General features: G+C 40.8%; 1 protein-coding gene across 5 annotated transcripts in view; it reads left to right on the top strand.

Annotated features, from left to right (window-relative positions):
* Window positions 1-16,418, top strand: part of CAMK2A (calcium/calmodulin dependent protein kinase II alpha) — a 173,995-nt gene that overhangs the window by 22,121 nt on the left and 135,456 nt on the right. For all 5 annotated transcript variants that reach the window (XM_089528650.1, XM_089528641.1, XM_089528622.1 and 2 more), the window contains exon 2: window positions 5,430-5,524. In XM_089528650.1, the coding sequence (XP_089384776.1) occupies window positions 5,430-5,524 (95 nt within the window). The remainder of the gene's footprint in view (window positions 1-5,429; window positions 5,525-16,418) is intronic.

Raw genomic sequence — 16,418 nt, forward strand, 5'->3', positions numbered from 1 at the left:
GGCGGTCTGTATCCTGTCATATGTTAACCTAAACACCCAAAAGGCAGCAGATCTTGCCTGATCTTGGAAGCTAAACATGATCAGCTCTGCTTAGTACTTGGATGGAGAAGGGAGATGGAAAGGATGTATGTTGAGGAGAAGTGCAAGGGTGGGGTTAAGGGAATGGACATATCTGCTATATTGGGCAGGCACTGTTTTGAATTCTTTTCTTACACCGAAGAATACCTTTTAAAGTTTTCAAGAGGGTAACTGTGTTTGCTTTTGCCACAAGAGCAACAGGCTCTAGTAGCACCTACTTTTATCTACCCTCAAAAAACTGCTTGTGCAGACTATAGTTCACTTTATTAGGTGCACTGAGAATTGTCTCAATAGGGAGATATTTTGTTGTTGTTGTTATTGTTGTTGTTGTTGTTAGTGCCTCATTTATGCCCATATAAATGTCAGACACACAGACTGCTTCAAATACTACCATTTGTCTTTATTTTTTTATTTCTTGCCCTGTCAGATGGTAGTCAATCTCATGGGCTTCATGTGATATTTTCATGGATGCTAGTCTTTTGCCATCAGTGAAAAATTGATATCCAAAAGAAAAGGAATCAAATAAAATACATTTGATGAGAATATCACTGGAAGCGTTTGTGCATAATGCCCAAATGTTTATATTACTGTTCTTTTATTTGTACTGCTCTGTGAATGGACCTGCCCACTTCACATTGTTTCCTTTTTTTGTTTGAATCCCCACAGCAATCCTGTAAAGCAGGTTTACTGAATGTGTGTGATGGTCCATAAGCAGAGCTTTGAACTTGGGTCTTCCTGTTCTAAGTCCAGCATTTTAAATAATACTTTATACTAGCTCTCTCAGGTCAGAAGTAACTGTAAAAAATGATATGGACTGTAAAAAAAATGGTATGAAATGGTATAGTGGGAGAGGAGGGAAATGCAACAATTATCGTGCCTAATTTGCATGATTAAAATGCAAATCAGTATAATGTGCCTAATTAGAATAATTTACATAATAGGTGCAAAGTGTGCTGTAGAGAAGTACGCTATGGTTTTCATTTTTAGGAGAAAAGGAGCTGCAAATACGGCCTTCAGGGTTGCATAATTCATACCCCTGAGGTAGAGAATGGCTTTTGAAAAATTTAGACTCAAAGCAATATCTAATTACTTTTTAAAAGTAATTTTTTGACTTTTTTATTGTTTATCCTGGATTGTACTTAGCTGTGGGACTCACATAAAGAGGAAGTAAGTAAAAGGGAGAGAGAGAGAAAAATAAGACCAAGGCTTCTTCCTTATTCTCTCTGGAAAACTGAAAGGCTGTGTGTGTGTTTGTATGTATGTAGAGGTAAGTATACTAGGTACAGCCCCTGATAAAACTCATTAAGTTTGAAGAGAAAGAAGGAAGAACCTGAATTCATGGATTCCCAGAGCAGACTGGGTTTCAGTGACAAAATGTTCACAAGCCAGTGGGATAATTCCAGATGCACAAACTATTGAGTGATTTTAACAACAATACAAGAGGTGATGGGCTTTTCACTGAGTTTTCAGGTAGAATGGGCAGCATATCTTGTACAGGACTATTTGTACAGGACGGAATTCTCAGGGATAGAGAACCAGTTAAGACAGTAAGGCCCCCTTCACAATTCATAATTACAGTGGACCCTTAGTATCCACTAGGGTTTGATTCCAGGACCCTTTGTGGATACCAAAAATCTGTGGATGCTCAACATCCATTAAATACAATGGCAGAGTACAATGGTTTTCCTTATATAAAAAGGCAAAGTCAAGGTTTGCTTTTTGGAATTTATATTTTTTGGAATATTTTCAATCTGTGGATGCTTGAATCCATGGATAAAAAAATCTATGGATATGGAGGGTCAATTGTATAGTGTTATGGTTCCATTTTAACTGCCCTGGCAACATCATGTGGAACTGTGGGGTTGGTATTTTAGGGAAGGGTACTTAGAATTTTCACCCAGAGATCTCTTCTGGTTCTTCTGACCAAACTACAGGCCCCCCGGATTCCATAGGATACAGCTATGGCAATTAAAGTGGGATCAGTACTATGTAGTATTATGCAGTATAAGGCCTTCTAGGATTGCAGCAGGGTAAGGCATAATGGAGGCTTCCAGACCGTGTTGGGCTTCAACTCCTAGTACTGGTACCCAGCACCACCAATAGTCAGGAATCCTGAGAACTGCAGCCCAACAACATCTGGGCAGCTGCATCATTTCCACCACTGGATTACAGCTAGATAAAGGTTTGGCATACAGTTGGTCCTCTGTATCCATTCTGCATCCACTGATCCAACTGTTGTTTCTGACTTGGCAAGATTTGTCCAGAGGAGGTTTGTCACTGACTTCCCCTGAGGGTGAGAGTATGTGACTTGCCCAAGGTCACCCAGTGGGTTTAAGGGCTGAGCTGGGAATCGAACTCTGGTCTCCAGAGTTGCAGTCAAACACTCAAACCACTATGCCATTCAACAACAGTCCACTGATTCTGCGTCCACTGATTCAACCATCCATGACTTGAAAACATTAAAAAAAAAATCTGAAATGCAAAAGCAAACCTTGATTTTGCCATTTTGTATAAGGGATGACATTTTACTATCCATTGTATTTAATGAGATTTGAGCATGTGCAGATTTTGGTATCCACAAGGGATCCTAGAACCAAACCCTAGCAGCTACCAAGGGTACACTGTATTATGATTTCAGGAGCTTCCACAGCAGCTGAATAGGAAGTGGAAGGAAGTCAGTTCTTGTCCATTTGCAATGGGAAATGTACAGTTTGATTTCCCCAATTCAGTTGATATACTCCTGGCTGCCTATGTTCATGCAACAACTTAAGTAGTTTGGGCCAAGGTGCTCCATGAAGGGACCCATCAAATGGCAATGGAACTTTGCTTTTCAGCAATCATGATGTGATTTTACTTTAATTCTAGCCTGGTCTGTCTAAAGTCTTTGTAGCTGATGGAGCTGTAACCTTTTCAGTCAGATCAGATGTTAGGTTTCAGCAGTGTCAGCTTTAATTGGGGCTTTTTCAGAAAGGAAAAAAAAAAACCATTGGTGGTATTCTTTCCTTCATTAAAACACATTTTTACTGGCACATGTTCCCATCTGTGCTAGGAGACAATTGATAAGACAGAAGGAGTTTAATATTTTCCACCAATGGGAAAAGTTATAATCTAGGGTGATGTGGGTGAGGGGAAGACAATATGAAAGCTAAGGGGAAACATGCCAAATTTCTTGTTTGAAGGAAAGAAATTATTACTTTCTTTAAAGGGGAGAGTGTCCTTTCCCTTCTTTTTTTGTGCTACCCTTGATTTGAATGGATTTGCTTCCCACTCTTCCTCAATCTACCATGTGATGATCATCTCTATTTGGAAAATGTTGATGTTTCTTTCTGTTCAACGTAATTTAATCCCCACATGAAAAGATGCTGTGACAAAAGAACTGTGGCAATTGTGGATATGCATACCTTCTAACATCTCACAGATAAAAACCAGGACACATGTAGCTGAATCACATCAGTGTATGGTCAAAAGGGTGTGACCAGGAAACAAGAGGGTAAAGCTTATCATTGAGAAAGAAGACACAAAACTACTATTTTAAACAGAGAAAGCCTGGAATTTAGATAGTGATTTTAGGAAGGACAAGTAGCTGCCACCTCCTCTCCCCTCAGGGACGTAGCCAGGATTTTGGGAAGGGGGGGTCCAGACTAAGTGCCACCATTATAATGGGGCTTGGGTGCGGCAGCGCAGCAGCACGCACCATTCATTTTATCTAACGGAAGAGGGGGTCCGGACCCTAAGAAACCCCCCCCTTGGCTACGTCCCTGCTCCCCTCCTGTTCCTCCTACTAATTTGAGTACAGAGTGCTTCTGCACTTTGAACTCAGTTTGCAGCAACTGAAGTAAGCTGAAGACAAAGGGGGGGAATGGGAAGAAGGGAGAGAATCCAGGACATTTTTAAAGCAGCTGAGAAAGTGAGATGATGAAGGATTAACCTCCGAACCTAGGTCAGTTGTAGGTCATGGAACCATTGGTCTGGTGAATCCCTATAGATTTAAGACTGCTGCTCTAGATTGTGTAACTGTTCAGGTGCTGGGCCTCAAGCAGGTGGTGTTTGCATGTAACCTAGAGCAGCCACATGAGGAACAGCTATAAAACTGAGAGCGATTTCACTGCCCCTGCAGTAGCAGATCTACCAGTTGCTCCTGCCAGAGAGACAAGACAGGTTTGGAGGAGGGACAGAGATGACTAACAACCCTGATTCAAAACAAGAAAGAAAGAAAAATAAAAAAGAAAGGGAGGAAGGGAGGGAGGGAGGTCATGATCTGAAACCCCCCCCCTCCATAAAATGGTGTACAGGTGGTTTCTAACACCAAAAAGACTTTCAAAGATGTATAAAAATGTTAACTAACAAATATTGGAAGTGTGATAAAAAAAGGTTGTTACACTTTGCCATATATGATGGTCATGTGATAAACCTCTGAAATTTTGGGCTCAAATTCATGCAATGTTGTGGGAAATTTTAAAAATAAAGTTCCAGAAGAGACCTGAATTTTATCTACAGGGAGTGATGGAAGGCCAGATTCAAAGGAAATATGGAAGAATTCTGCAATACATGATTAAAGCAACAAGACTTGTGTACAGGCAGAGATGGAAAGAAGCTGTTATTCTAACAGAAGGAGATTAGTGAAGATACATGAGCTTGCTGAAACAAATAAATTGACAGTGTTAATGAAAAAGGTCTTTGGTTAACTTTAAGAAATATTGGGACATGTTTATCCATCTTTTTAGACTACAGTGGGGGGATTTATCAATTTTGGGCTTCATAACAATACATAGACATAGGTTTTCAGTTGTGGGGAAGATCATATATGTACTGATTATTTTGTGTGTGTATTTTGTATTTTTTGTTGCAGTTATTGCTTTTGTGTGTGTGAGGGTGTGTGTTTATTTATTAATGTTCTCTTATGTATTGAAATTTATGTTTAATGAAAATAATTTTAAAAAGAAAGAAAGAAAGAGCCCAACCCCTCCTATTGCTATTCCTATTGCTATGAAATAAGTTCAAAGGAACAGCTATATTCCTAGTTAAGGTAGCTATATGTTACCTTCAAAATTAGAGGGACCATAATTCTCACCACTAGTTTTGGGGGAATAACAGCAGCAAAAGGCTACCATCCCTTGTCTCCTGCTTGGAGGCCTCACAGGCCATCTGTTTGGTCTCTGGGGGGTAGTTGATCCAGATCTGATCTGATCCAAATTGCCCTTTGGTTTGATCCAGCAGGATGCTTATTATGCTCTATTGCTTTTGAACTTTCCTACATTTGAACATCCTAGCATGGGGGATGTGACTCTATTCAGCCCCACCTGTTACAGGCATTTTGTTTCATTCTGGTTTTTTTCCCTTTTGTCCTGCAGAGGTGCTTTCTCAATTGTCAGGAGGTGCGTGAAGGTGTTGTCAGGACAAGAATATGCTGCCAAGATAATAAACACCAAGAAACTCTCAGCTCGTGGTAAGTGCGCCTGCCTAGTCTTGATACACATCAGAGGCCTAGACCTCTTGGCTACTGTGACCAACATAAATGGGAGCTGATGGAATCTTAATTGCTTTTGATGCTGCTTTGATGCTTATTTGGTACAGGTACATGTTTTCAGGAAAGAAGCAAAGATATGTTTTCATATATGCTGGAATCATGTTATAGTGCAGGACCAGGGAGGAACAATCTGGTTGTCTTGGCAACCAGAAATTTGATTCTGAGAGCTATAGCGCCCACTCATATTGCCATCCTGTTCCCATCAATTCTTCCTGCAATGCTGATACTGCCTTTTAATTCATAAGGATCCACACAACTGTGTATGTGTTCTGAACTTGGTGCCACCTTTTCTCACCCAGATCCCATTCACCTTCTGCTTCCCTTTCCTGTTCCCCAACCAACTTGCTCTTTCTTTCTGTCTCTAGACCAACATCACAGCACAGGGCCTGAGTCCAAAAAGGTACCTGTAAGGGCCATTAAGGGCCTTGTGCATAGTAAGTCTACCCTTTCCTCCAGGTTCTCCTTTTAGCCACTCAGTGAGGCTGGGGAATGGGATGAAAATAGGACAAAGACCAGTCTCAGTACTGAATGGGTTTTTTGAATGGATTAAGACTGAGTCACGCTCTTGCCAGTCCTGAAATAGCATATTTTTAAAAAAATAATCTTTATTAATTTTACGAATAAAAACAAGTTACCATGTTACCAGCAGAAAATTACATAAAGGAGACAATGTATGCAATATAACAAGCGAAAAATGAACATCTAAATTCTGGTACAGATTATCTTCTTATCTTCTAATACCCTTCCAAGGTTTCCCTTCCTTCCAATCCTGGAATGTTGAAGAACTCATCTCATAACAATCACAATTTTCCCACTGCTCAAGAATATTGATGTATAAATTAAGCAATACTGCTAACCTTATGTATGTTTGTCCAAATACTTTAGTCACAATAGTACAGTCGTCCAAATTAGTACTAAATTTATCCCTAAAGTACACCTGTTGTGCTACCTAATCAGTTTGACCATACAGACAAATTATATATACAGCAATTTATTTTATATGGTACTTTCCCTGGTTTATGTTCCTATCATCCTTTTTCCTTTTTCTTTTGGGACTCATAGTATCCAGTTGACTGTAGAGCCTATTTAACCATTAAAATGTAAAAACAAAAGAGAGAGGAAAACTCAGCTTTAGCGTACTAGCATTTAAGGACATCAGCCTATATTAACAGAACAAGGGACAATACAGTGCCTACATCTAAATTTCAATAAGTTCTGCATTCAAGTTCCATTCTCTTTCCCAAAGGGCTATCACTTTCCTCCAATCCTCTTTAGTTCTTTTCTTGCTAAAGTTTTTAACATTACAAGAAAGTGTATCAAGTACCCTATACTCATTAACTTTCATCATCCAATCATCCCACGTTGGGACTTTATTCGATTTCCACAGCTTAGCAACCTCCACCCTTGCGGCGGTTACCATGTACAGCAGTATTCTCCAATGTTGCTTCTCATCTTCAGGTTTTAGCACTGTTGTCATATTGAGGAGATAAAGCTTTGGGTCCAAGGGAAATTTAATCTCTAAGATATTTTGAATTGAGTTGTGAATTTCTTTCCAAAATGCCTGAATTATTTTACATTTCCACCATATGTGCACAAGATTACCTTTCTCGAAATTACACCTCCAACATTTGCCATATTCTAGTTTGTACATGCTCTTAATCCTCCAAGGTGTATAGCATATTAACTATGGAACAATGCTGTGCCATTCACTTCTAGCCTCCCCACAGCTAGATGATTGATATCCCCATTTGTGCTGAAGAACTGAGGCTCAGGTGATGACTTAACATCAGCCACTGGGTCCAGGGATGTGACCTTATGTTTTAGGGTCATACATAGTAACTTAGAATACTGTAACTATTTTCAGAGCAGGGAAGAAAATTGCTCTTTTGAATTACAGCTTCCAAAATCCTCCAGTCTGCTTGGCCAGTGACCAATTTGGCTGGATGATTCTGGGACTTGCAGCACAAGAAAGCCACTTTGTGGGGTAGGGCATTTAAGGGAGAAAAAGCCAACTATGCAGTTCTTCAATGCTTCAAGGTTACTTTTTCTCCAGTTACAGATCCATTTTTCTGAATCACAGGGACAATTCAAAGTGTTGATTCCAAGGAACTTATCGCACAGCTTTAAAAAGTGACTTACTGGTCCCGAATTGAATTGCCACTGGGTGGGTGTAGTCGGGTAACCCAGCTAGAATCCGAGTTCAACTGGCCTCTTGGCGTTGGTGGCAAAAATCTATGTGATAGTATCTGGATGCAGCCTGAATTAGAATTCAGTTCAAGAGCAGTAAGTCACTTTTTAAAGCTGTGCAATAAGCTCCCAAGGTAGTACAGTGGTGCCTCGGGTTACGAAATTGATTCGTTCCGCTGTCAATTTCGTAACCCGAAAGGCTTTCGCAAGCCGAATCCCCATAGGCGCTAATGGGGAAAAGCCGCGATTTGGTGTAAAATAGCGCCGAAAAGCACCAAAAGTTTTTTCGTAACCCGAAAAAACTTTCTTAACCCGAAACAGTTTTTTTAAATTAATTTTTTTCGTATCCTGAAAATTTCGTAAGCTGGGTAATTCGTATCCCGAGGTACCACTGTACACTGGTGGAATAGCCCTTAAATTTTCAGCCACCGGTCCTTATTGCTTCCCATAGTACAAAGCCAGCTTTTACTGGTTTCAATTCTCTAAAGAGGATAGGTCTAATCTACACTGTAGAAATAATGCTGTTTGACATTGCTTTAGCTGTCATGGTTCCATCCTATGGAACCCTGAATTTAGTAGTTTGTTGTTTCACCATAGCTCTCTGATAGAAAAGGCTAAATATCTCACAAAAGTACAAACCTCAGAATTCCATAGCACTGAGCCATGGCAGTTAAAGCTGTGTCCAACAGCTTCATTTCTCCAGTCAGATTAGACATCTGTTGCTAAAGAGAAGCAGAAAATTTGCAATTTGAAGGAGCATTCTAGCCAATGTAAATTTTACATTTGTGTTATAAACTTGACATTGAAAGATGCTTTAAGTGTCAGGTGAAAACAATTAATAAATAACTACTCATCTTTCTTTTTCATGTTTCTTTTCTTTTTTTATGTAAAAGAGATGGCAAGTTTTTGTGGTTTTTCATGCTATGTGACCCTGTTCTATAAGAGTTTATTCCTGATGTTTTGCCAGCATCTGTGGCTGGCATCTTCAGAGAATGAAAGTCAGGAATAAACTCTTCTAGAACATGGCCACATAGCTCGAAAAACCCACAAAAAAATATGGATGCCAGCCATAAAAGCTTAAATAATGTGTTAGTTAGAAGCCTCAATACCACAGCAATGTGATAGATTTATTAAGCCTGCTGTAAGAAAGTAAGCAGTGAAAGTGTGTGTGTGTGAGAGAGAGAGAGAGAGAGAGAGAGAGAGAGAGAGAGAGTGATAGCAAGCGAGGGAGAGGGAGATTGAGAGAGAAGATGCCCTTTTATAAAATATATTCCTTAACCAAAGATGTCACACCCTGGGCTTAAGCTGTATCTCCCAGAGTTATTGTCTGGGGTCAGCAGAGCTAAACCGAGAGAGCCAGACTGAGCGCAATGAAGTGGGAAAGGCAGTTGAGAAAGTCAGAAGAAGCAAGGTGACAAACAGTCTGATGCTGAGTGTCTGGGGTATGTGTGACAGAGATCATCCAGAAGAAAACAGTGGAGGGCAGAGAGGTCAGAAGTTACATCTTTTTTTTAAAACAAAACAAAACAAAAAACACCCAAATGTTGCTTTTCTCCAGAGAGGAGGCCAGTAAAGGGGATTGGCACCTCTGAAAGGAAGCATGTTTGGAGACTGTCTGAGATTACAGTCCTATATATGTCTACACAGAAGTCGGTCTCACTGAGCCTAGTGGGTCTCACAGAGTGGGGGATCACAGCCTGAAATAACAGTGGTGCCAATCAGGCCTTGCTCATGTCACAAACACCAAAGAAAGTGTATTTTTGTAGTTAAATTTACATTTAAAAATTGCCACATTTTTCCCCCCTGGGAGTCATTTATGGGGATGCTTTTGTACCCAGGTGGCAGAGGTAGAGATGTGAAGAAATAAACAGAAACAAGGGAACAAATGGGAGGAGGGAAGGAATGTTTTCTTCCCTGTTCTTTTCCAAAGCCCCATTTTTCTGGGAAAATGGGGGGGGGGGGATGGATTATGGAATATTTTATTTTAGAATGACAAATAAAATGTTTAAGACAAGTTGTTCATATATTTATTTCCCCTACATTATTACTAAAAACTATGTAGCGGTGGACGTTCATGTCAGCTTATGTGCAGCAGTGCTGCTCAAAGTGGTGGTTTGAAGGCTTGTGCCAGTGAATGAGCTACCAGTCTGCCATGAGTTTCCAGGAAGGAAATACCATTTGTAACCAATAAGCTAGTGGCCTTTGGCACATTAGGTGGGAAATGCCAGTTGCCCCATATCAGATAGCTTGAGAAGCATCAAAGTACAGTCTCAGATCAATTTAATTCCTGCTCCTGGTTTCCTTTCCTCAGTTCTTTGTATGAGAATGAGTGATTATTGTCTACTTGTCACTACAGAGCACTAGAGGAGAGAAAATATTTTTGTTTGTTTTACAAATGTTGATGGATTCCCCCCTGTATTTGTAATCTGTAATTATTTTCTGAATAAACTGTACTTTAAATATACCAAACATGCCAATTTTATGCCAAATCAAGTTATACATAATACATTTTATGTTCTTAATGTAAGAAGGTGACTTTTAATCTGTAAAGGGTTCCAATATTGCACTACAAGTCTAGTATCTTCATGCTGTAGTGGATTGAGGGAATCACGACTCAAAAGTCCTATTGGCTATTAAAAGAGCAAAACTTTATTCATAACAACTGTATAATGTTGCCTGGCATGATGCCGCCATCCTGTGATTTAGCAACACACCTGATATCTGATGGCTTGACTGTCAGAAGAAAAACCAGAGTACCAGAGTGATAGCTATGGACTCCACAGGGGTCCATTGCCACTCTGTGCCACCTGGAAGTGAAGCATGCCCAACAGGTCCCAAGCCAGCTCCATCTGGTTGCTCCTGAGAACCCTTAAGGTGAACTCCTCTAAAAGAAGACTGAGAAGGCATGCCAGCCCTGTACCCCAAAAGTAGCTCCAGCCATGTGGCCATAGTTGTGACATCAAAACCAAATGAAAACACATTACACTAAGTATAACTAATAAACACACACACACACACACAGAGAGAGAGAGAGAGAGAGAGAGAGAGAGAGAGAGAGAGAGAGAAGACAGTGAAGGCTAGAATGCTGAAAGAATGGCAAGACATGTGTTTCATATTCTCTGTGTGGACTTGAGTGAAGCCTACAACTTCATCCGTGCCCAGAAGAAAGTCCCAGTCATCCATGGCACTGGTTGGCTGGTCTTTTCCCAAAGCCTGCACACACACACACACCAGGTTTCTGGAAAGAAGATAAGTACACTGAGAAGGAAGATGGTTACTCCCTATTGATCCAAGTTGCCTCACAGCCCTGCAGACTGGTTGACTTGATAAATCATGGGCTTTTACTTTGAGAAATTCATTTTTCCCCGGGGGGGGGGGGTTATAAGAAGCTATCCCCCTGCCCCAAAATTAAATTTCTGGAAATTTTACATCTCTAGGCAGGATTCATAGCTAGAAGACATGCTCTGTGTATAGGAAGTTACAGGCTCAGTTTCCTTCATCCCCAGTGGAAACCATCTCAGATAGCAGCAAGACTGTGAAATTTCTCCTTCTGAAGCTTTGGTTGCTACAGATCAAAGAAGCAGAGTCCAACACTTTAGAAAAGGCAACTTGCTTTTAAAATGTAAGATGTTTGGTTGGTTGGTTTATATCCCACGTTTCTCCAAAATGGGACTCGAAGCATGGGACTTGTCCTTCTTTCATGTCTAAACCTACTCTATGTATGATATTTTCTACATACAAATTGTGATAAGATGCAACCTTGTCTGACCCCCTTTCCAATTGGGAGCCATTCTGGTTCTCCATATTCTGTTCTGACAGTAGCCTCTTATCCTAAGTTTAGTTGATGCGTCAGAACAATCAGATGTAATAGTACACCCATTTCTTTAAGATTTGTATAGGGCTGTGTTAAGCCTCATACAATGTACACGCTTCAATGCTCCTAATTCATTGGAATAGATAAAACTAGCACTTTAAATGCACCAAGATATTTGTGTATGTACTGGAGGCCAAGTAGTTCAGTCTTAATTCAACCTCCCCTAGCCTGATGTTCTCCAGATGCGTCATGCTATAACTGCCACCATGCCCTGCCAATGAAGTCACTGTGGAAAATTGCAATTGTGGTCCAACAATCTGTAAGGTCCTAGACTGGGAGAAGGTTGGCTCACATCAAGCCTTTTTGCACACAGGCACCTCAAACCAAGACTGGAAACAAGTAGAATTCTGGGCTATGCCAAACGTACACATCTCTATGGCTATCATTAGTACTATACTACACCTATTTTGTGATGTGAAAAAAAATGGCAATGAGGTAATGCAAGGTATTGTAATTTTCACTTGACAATGGGAATAGTCACATGTTTTCTTGTGAAACATGTGTATGTATCTGTAAGATTTAACTCCAGGCAAAGAGCCTTTTCACACTGCACACACATATGATTAAGATTCCACTTTAACTGCCAGGATTCCATCCTATGAATTTCCAGTTTAGGAAGGGTATTTACTAGCCAGTATGAGCCAATATTGGGTTGTGGTTTGATTGTTGAACTAGGACCCTAGAAACCACAGTTCTGATCCCCACTCAGCCATGGGGACCCACTGACTTTTTCAAGATACATTCATTCCAGTAGCAATGGCAAAGCCCTTCTGAATAAATCTTGTCAAGAAAACCCCATGATAGATCACCTCAGAGCCGTTATAACCTGGAAATGGTTTGAAGTCACACAACAACTTTAGTAGTTTCTGCCAGTGTTCCTCTTCTGCCTTGACCAAATTATGAACCCCAGGATTCAACAGGATGTTGCCATGGCATTTAAAATGGACTCCTAGTGTTGTAAATGTGTAGTGTGAAAGGGCTCCAGGACCTAACAATGAGAAACAAGCTGGAATTTTATGCACCTATCAATGGTGTTGCTAGTACTCAGGGTCTGAAGTCTTCATTATAACTTCCTTATAACTGTAGAAAAGACTACAAAGTACAAACTGACAACAACAGGAACATTAGTGCATTAACAAAGTTAACAATTGCTGACTCAGTGGTTAAAAAACATATTTACCTATCTCACCTTGAAGCTTATTTTACACCAGTGGAGGAACAGGGAAATGGAACCCCTAATAAAATGTCCCTTTGTTCTGCCTCTCCTTTTGATTTGTCTTTACTATTTTAATTTGCATTTACACAGCTCTCTAGTGGGGAGAAAATGAGTGGGTTTGACAAAGTGATGATTACTGAAAGAACATTATCATTCTGTGTTATGAAGGAAGGTAGGATGCTTACAGTGGTCTTTTTTGATCTTAAAATCCCATCACCCTACATCAACAAAGCCATGACCGTCTGTTACATAGCTTCCTCTGATACAATTTTGACATAATTATGTGCAGAATTTTTTCCTCCAATATCAAAATATGCCATCTTCAATCAGGAATCATGCAAATCTTCCTGGCTGTTTCTTGCCATTGTGCAGACAGTTCCATGTGTTCAGTGGAAACTCTACATTTGTGCCATGCCATTGCTGTGTGTGTTTCTTTTATTCTCCTCAAAGCATGGCCATGTATGCATTTGTATACCATTTGCAGGCATGCATAAACATACATACTCAGATTTATGTAGACTCTGCAAAGCTGCATAATTCATGGCCTGTGTTCTTGATGCAAGTAGATGCACTCAGATTTTGGCAGCAAAATTCTGAGGCCCAAAACTGTCAAAAAGGATGGAGGATCCATTTTTCTTCCAGTCATAACAGGTACTGACTTGTTCAGAGTCATCTGCTGAATTCCTGTACATCCCTAGAGTTCCAACAGGAGCAAAACAGAATACAGAGGAACCTCGCCATACGCGGGGGATCCGTTCCGGATCCCGCCGCGTATGGTGATTTCCGCCTATGCTTGAGCCCCATTGTAAACAATGGGGCTCGTGCACGGCGGCGTGGGCACGCGTGGGGCGCAACGGGCACACACGCCCATTCAACTGAATGGGATGAGCCACCCCTTCCACCCCGCGGCTTGAGCGCATATGCTCAAGGCTGCGTATGGCGCGCCCGCCTATGGCGAGGTTCCACTGTACTAATTTAGAGAGTTGGTCAAGATGCTACACACAGAGACCCATTTCTTGCTATAATTTTAATGCTCAAGAACATAACTGGCAAACCTCATTTTACACAAAAACTTTTAATCTGACCTTTAAAGGAGATATCCAAAATGTTGAACGTATTGTGAATATTAACCACTTTGTTCTCAAAAAAAGTTGAGACTGCTCACACTGACATATATCTTTTTCTAAAATAAATGGATGCTGCAGGAAGTGGTCTGTTTTCACACCACAGCTTGTTTGGCCCTGCTCAGCTGATGTGACATCTATATATTTTCTAATTGGGTGTCTCTGCCCAAAGATTAATCAATATACCAGAATGATATTTTCAAGTAACTATTTTCTCAGTTTGCCTATTTGAGGTTTGAGTGAATAGTTTCTTACAGACATAGCCCAAACCAAGAATCAGCGTAATTGCTTTCCTGAGGGACTGAACCTAGCTTCTTCCACCATTATACTAGGAACGTGATCTTCACAAGCTTTGGTGACACCCAGAGGATGCTATCAAGTGCAGGCTGCACAAACCAAATCTTTTGAACTGGACTGAAATGGGTGATAATGCTGCAAGAGATGTGCTTGCAAGTGAAAATTCCTAGCAGTCTTTTGGAGTAAAATGGTTGCAGTTCATACCATCAGAATAAGAGTAAGCCTCTTTATGACCAGAGAATGTTCTCACAGCCATACTTATCCATGCTTTCTGTGTCATCTTGGATGGTTACCCAAGTCTTATCTCCTTTTTAGTCACCTTCTTGAAATGTAGTCTAAATAACAGGCAAGGAAAGCAGGAAATGACTAGCTTTAATACGTTCTGATAGGGTTCCATGGATTCCCCGTAGAGCTATATAAATATTACAGTATAGCATCCAGTGAGTTGGCTTTTTCACTGTCATTTCCAGGAGGTGCGATTCATGATTTCCACCTCTGCATACTTGAGCGCTGTAGGCTTAAGCAGCTAGTCAATTCACTTAGGAGTTATCACAGTTGCAAACTGTCAATACCCATTCCTTGTGGCAGCTTAGTTTGATGTTTTCCATCAATACCAGGCAGGCTGCATGTCAGAAAGGAAATGTCTCTCAATATGACATTGGGGGAGTTTAGAAGTCAAGGGGACAAAAGCCTTCCAGCTATGGACGATTTATTGGTTGGAGGGAACTATAAGCTGGGAACAACTGCATTCTGTTTCATAACTGGATGGTATTCAATGTAGAAAATATGAAATTGAATTGAATTTTATGTAATGCATTCTGTACCCAAGGTGCCAAGACACTTTATAAAGCAATGAGTAGGAGCAGTAAGTATGTAAGCAAACAGAGCAGCTTGTATGTGTGAGGTTGTCACTCAAAGGCAGCTTTGGAACTTTCCTTAATGAGAAAGGAAGGATTGGCCCAAAGCACTACCAATTATTTTCCTCCCAGTAATTTTCACAGGCTCCTCAACTCCCACCTGAAGCCCACTGGGGTGTTTTCTACATTTGCTTTTATAGGACTGCCAACCAATCGTGAGCTGTCTGTAATTTATAAAATGCTACAGTCTTTATGCTGCAGGTGTTTGGAATAAGATATCAAAGCTTAAAAATATATCTGTGACATGCATCTTTTTGTAGATATGTTGCCACATTTTGTAATTCTTTCCTAAATGATCATGGAGAGGTGGAGAACTTGTCAAAAGGGTTCCCTAATAATCTGCCAGGTAGTGAGGAAAGCTGATAGGATCACAATCAATTCATTTGAAATGTGATGCTGGAGGATAGTTACTACTAAAAAGAAAAGGAATAGTTGTGAAGTCGAAGGCTTTCATGGCCAGCATCCATATTTTTGTGGGTTTTTCAGGCTATGTGGCCATGTTCTAGAAGAGTCTAGAACATGGCCACATAGCCCAAAAAACCCACCCAAAAAAAAAAAAAAAAAAAAAAGGAATAATTCTTAGAGCAAATCAAACTTGAACTCTCCCTAGAAACCAGAATGTTCAAATGGATGCTACCAGACCTTGGATATATCTTGAGATGTCATGATTCATTAGATAAGTTAATAATGGCCCGTTCCAGACGGGCCTTGGCTCTGCCCCAGTACGTACTAGGAGTTGGCCAAGGATGCAGCGTCCAATCGGGCCTCACCCCTAGTAGTACTGGGGACGTCAAAATGGTGGCGCCCTATACACATGGGCGCTGCCATTTTGATGTGATGGACGCTTAGCGTCTGCATGTCACGGCGCGGATGTGACACCGCAAGTGTGCCATTAGCGCCTTGCGATGTCACAACTGTACCGCAAGAAGAACCCGCTTTTTGCAGGTTCTTTTTGCTGCGTGGGGGAGCCACGCGGTTTGTCCGCTTCGGCTCCCTTGCGCAGCAAACATGGGTGCCGGCAGAGCGCCCTTTTTGGGCACTCTGTAAAGCGCCAATGTTTGGTTTGATAGGAGGCAGTAGGAAAAGAGAAAGACCACATTACAGGTGGATAGACTCAATCTAGGAAGCCACCGCCATAAATTTGTAGGACCTGAGCAGGGCTGTTGGTCATGAACTGTCTTAGAGGTCATAGAATCAT

This window comes from Sceloporus occidentalis, unplaced genomic scaffold, assembly GCF_023333645.1.
Source record: "Sceloporus occidentalis isolate IW3139 unplaced genomic scaffold, rSceOcc1.0.p SCAF_1, whole genome shotgun sequence".
Taxonomy (NCBI): Eukaryota; Metazoa; Chordata; class Lepidosauria; order Squamata; family Phrynosomatidae; genus Sceloporus; species Sceloporus occidentalis.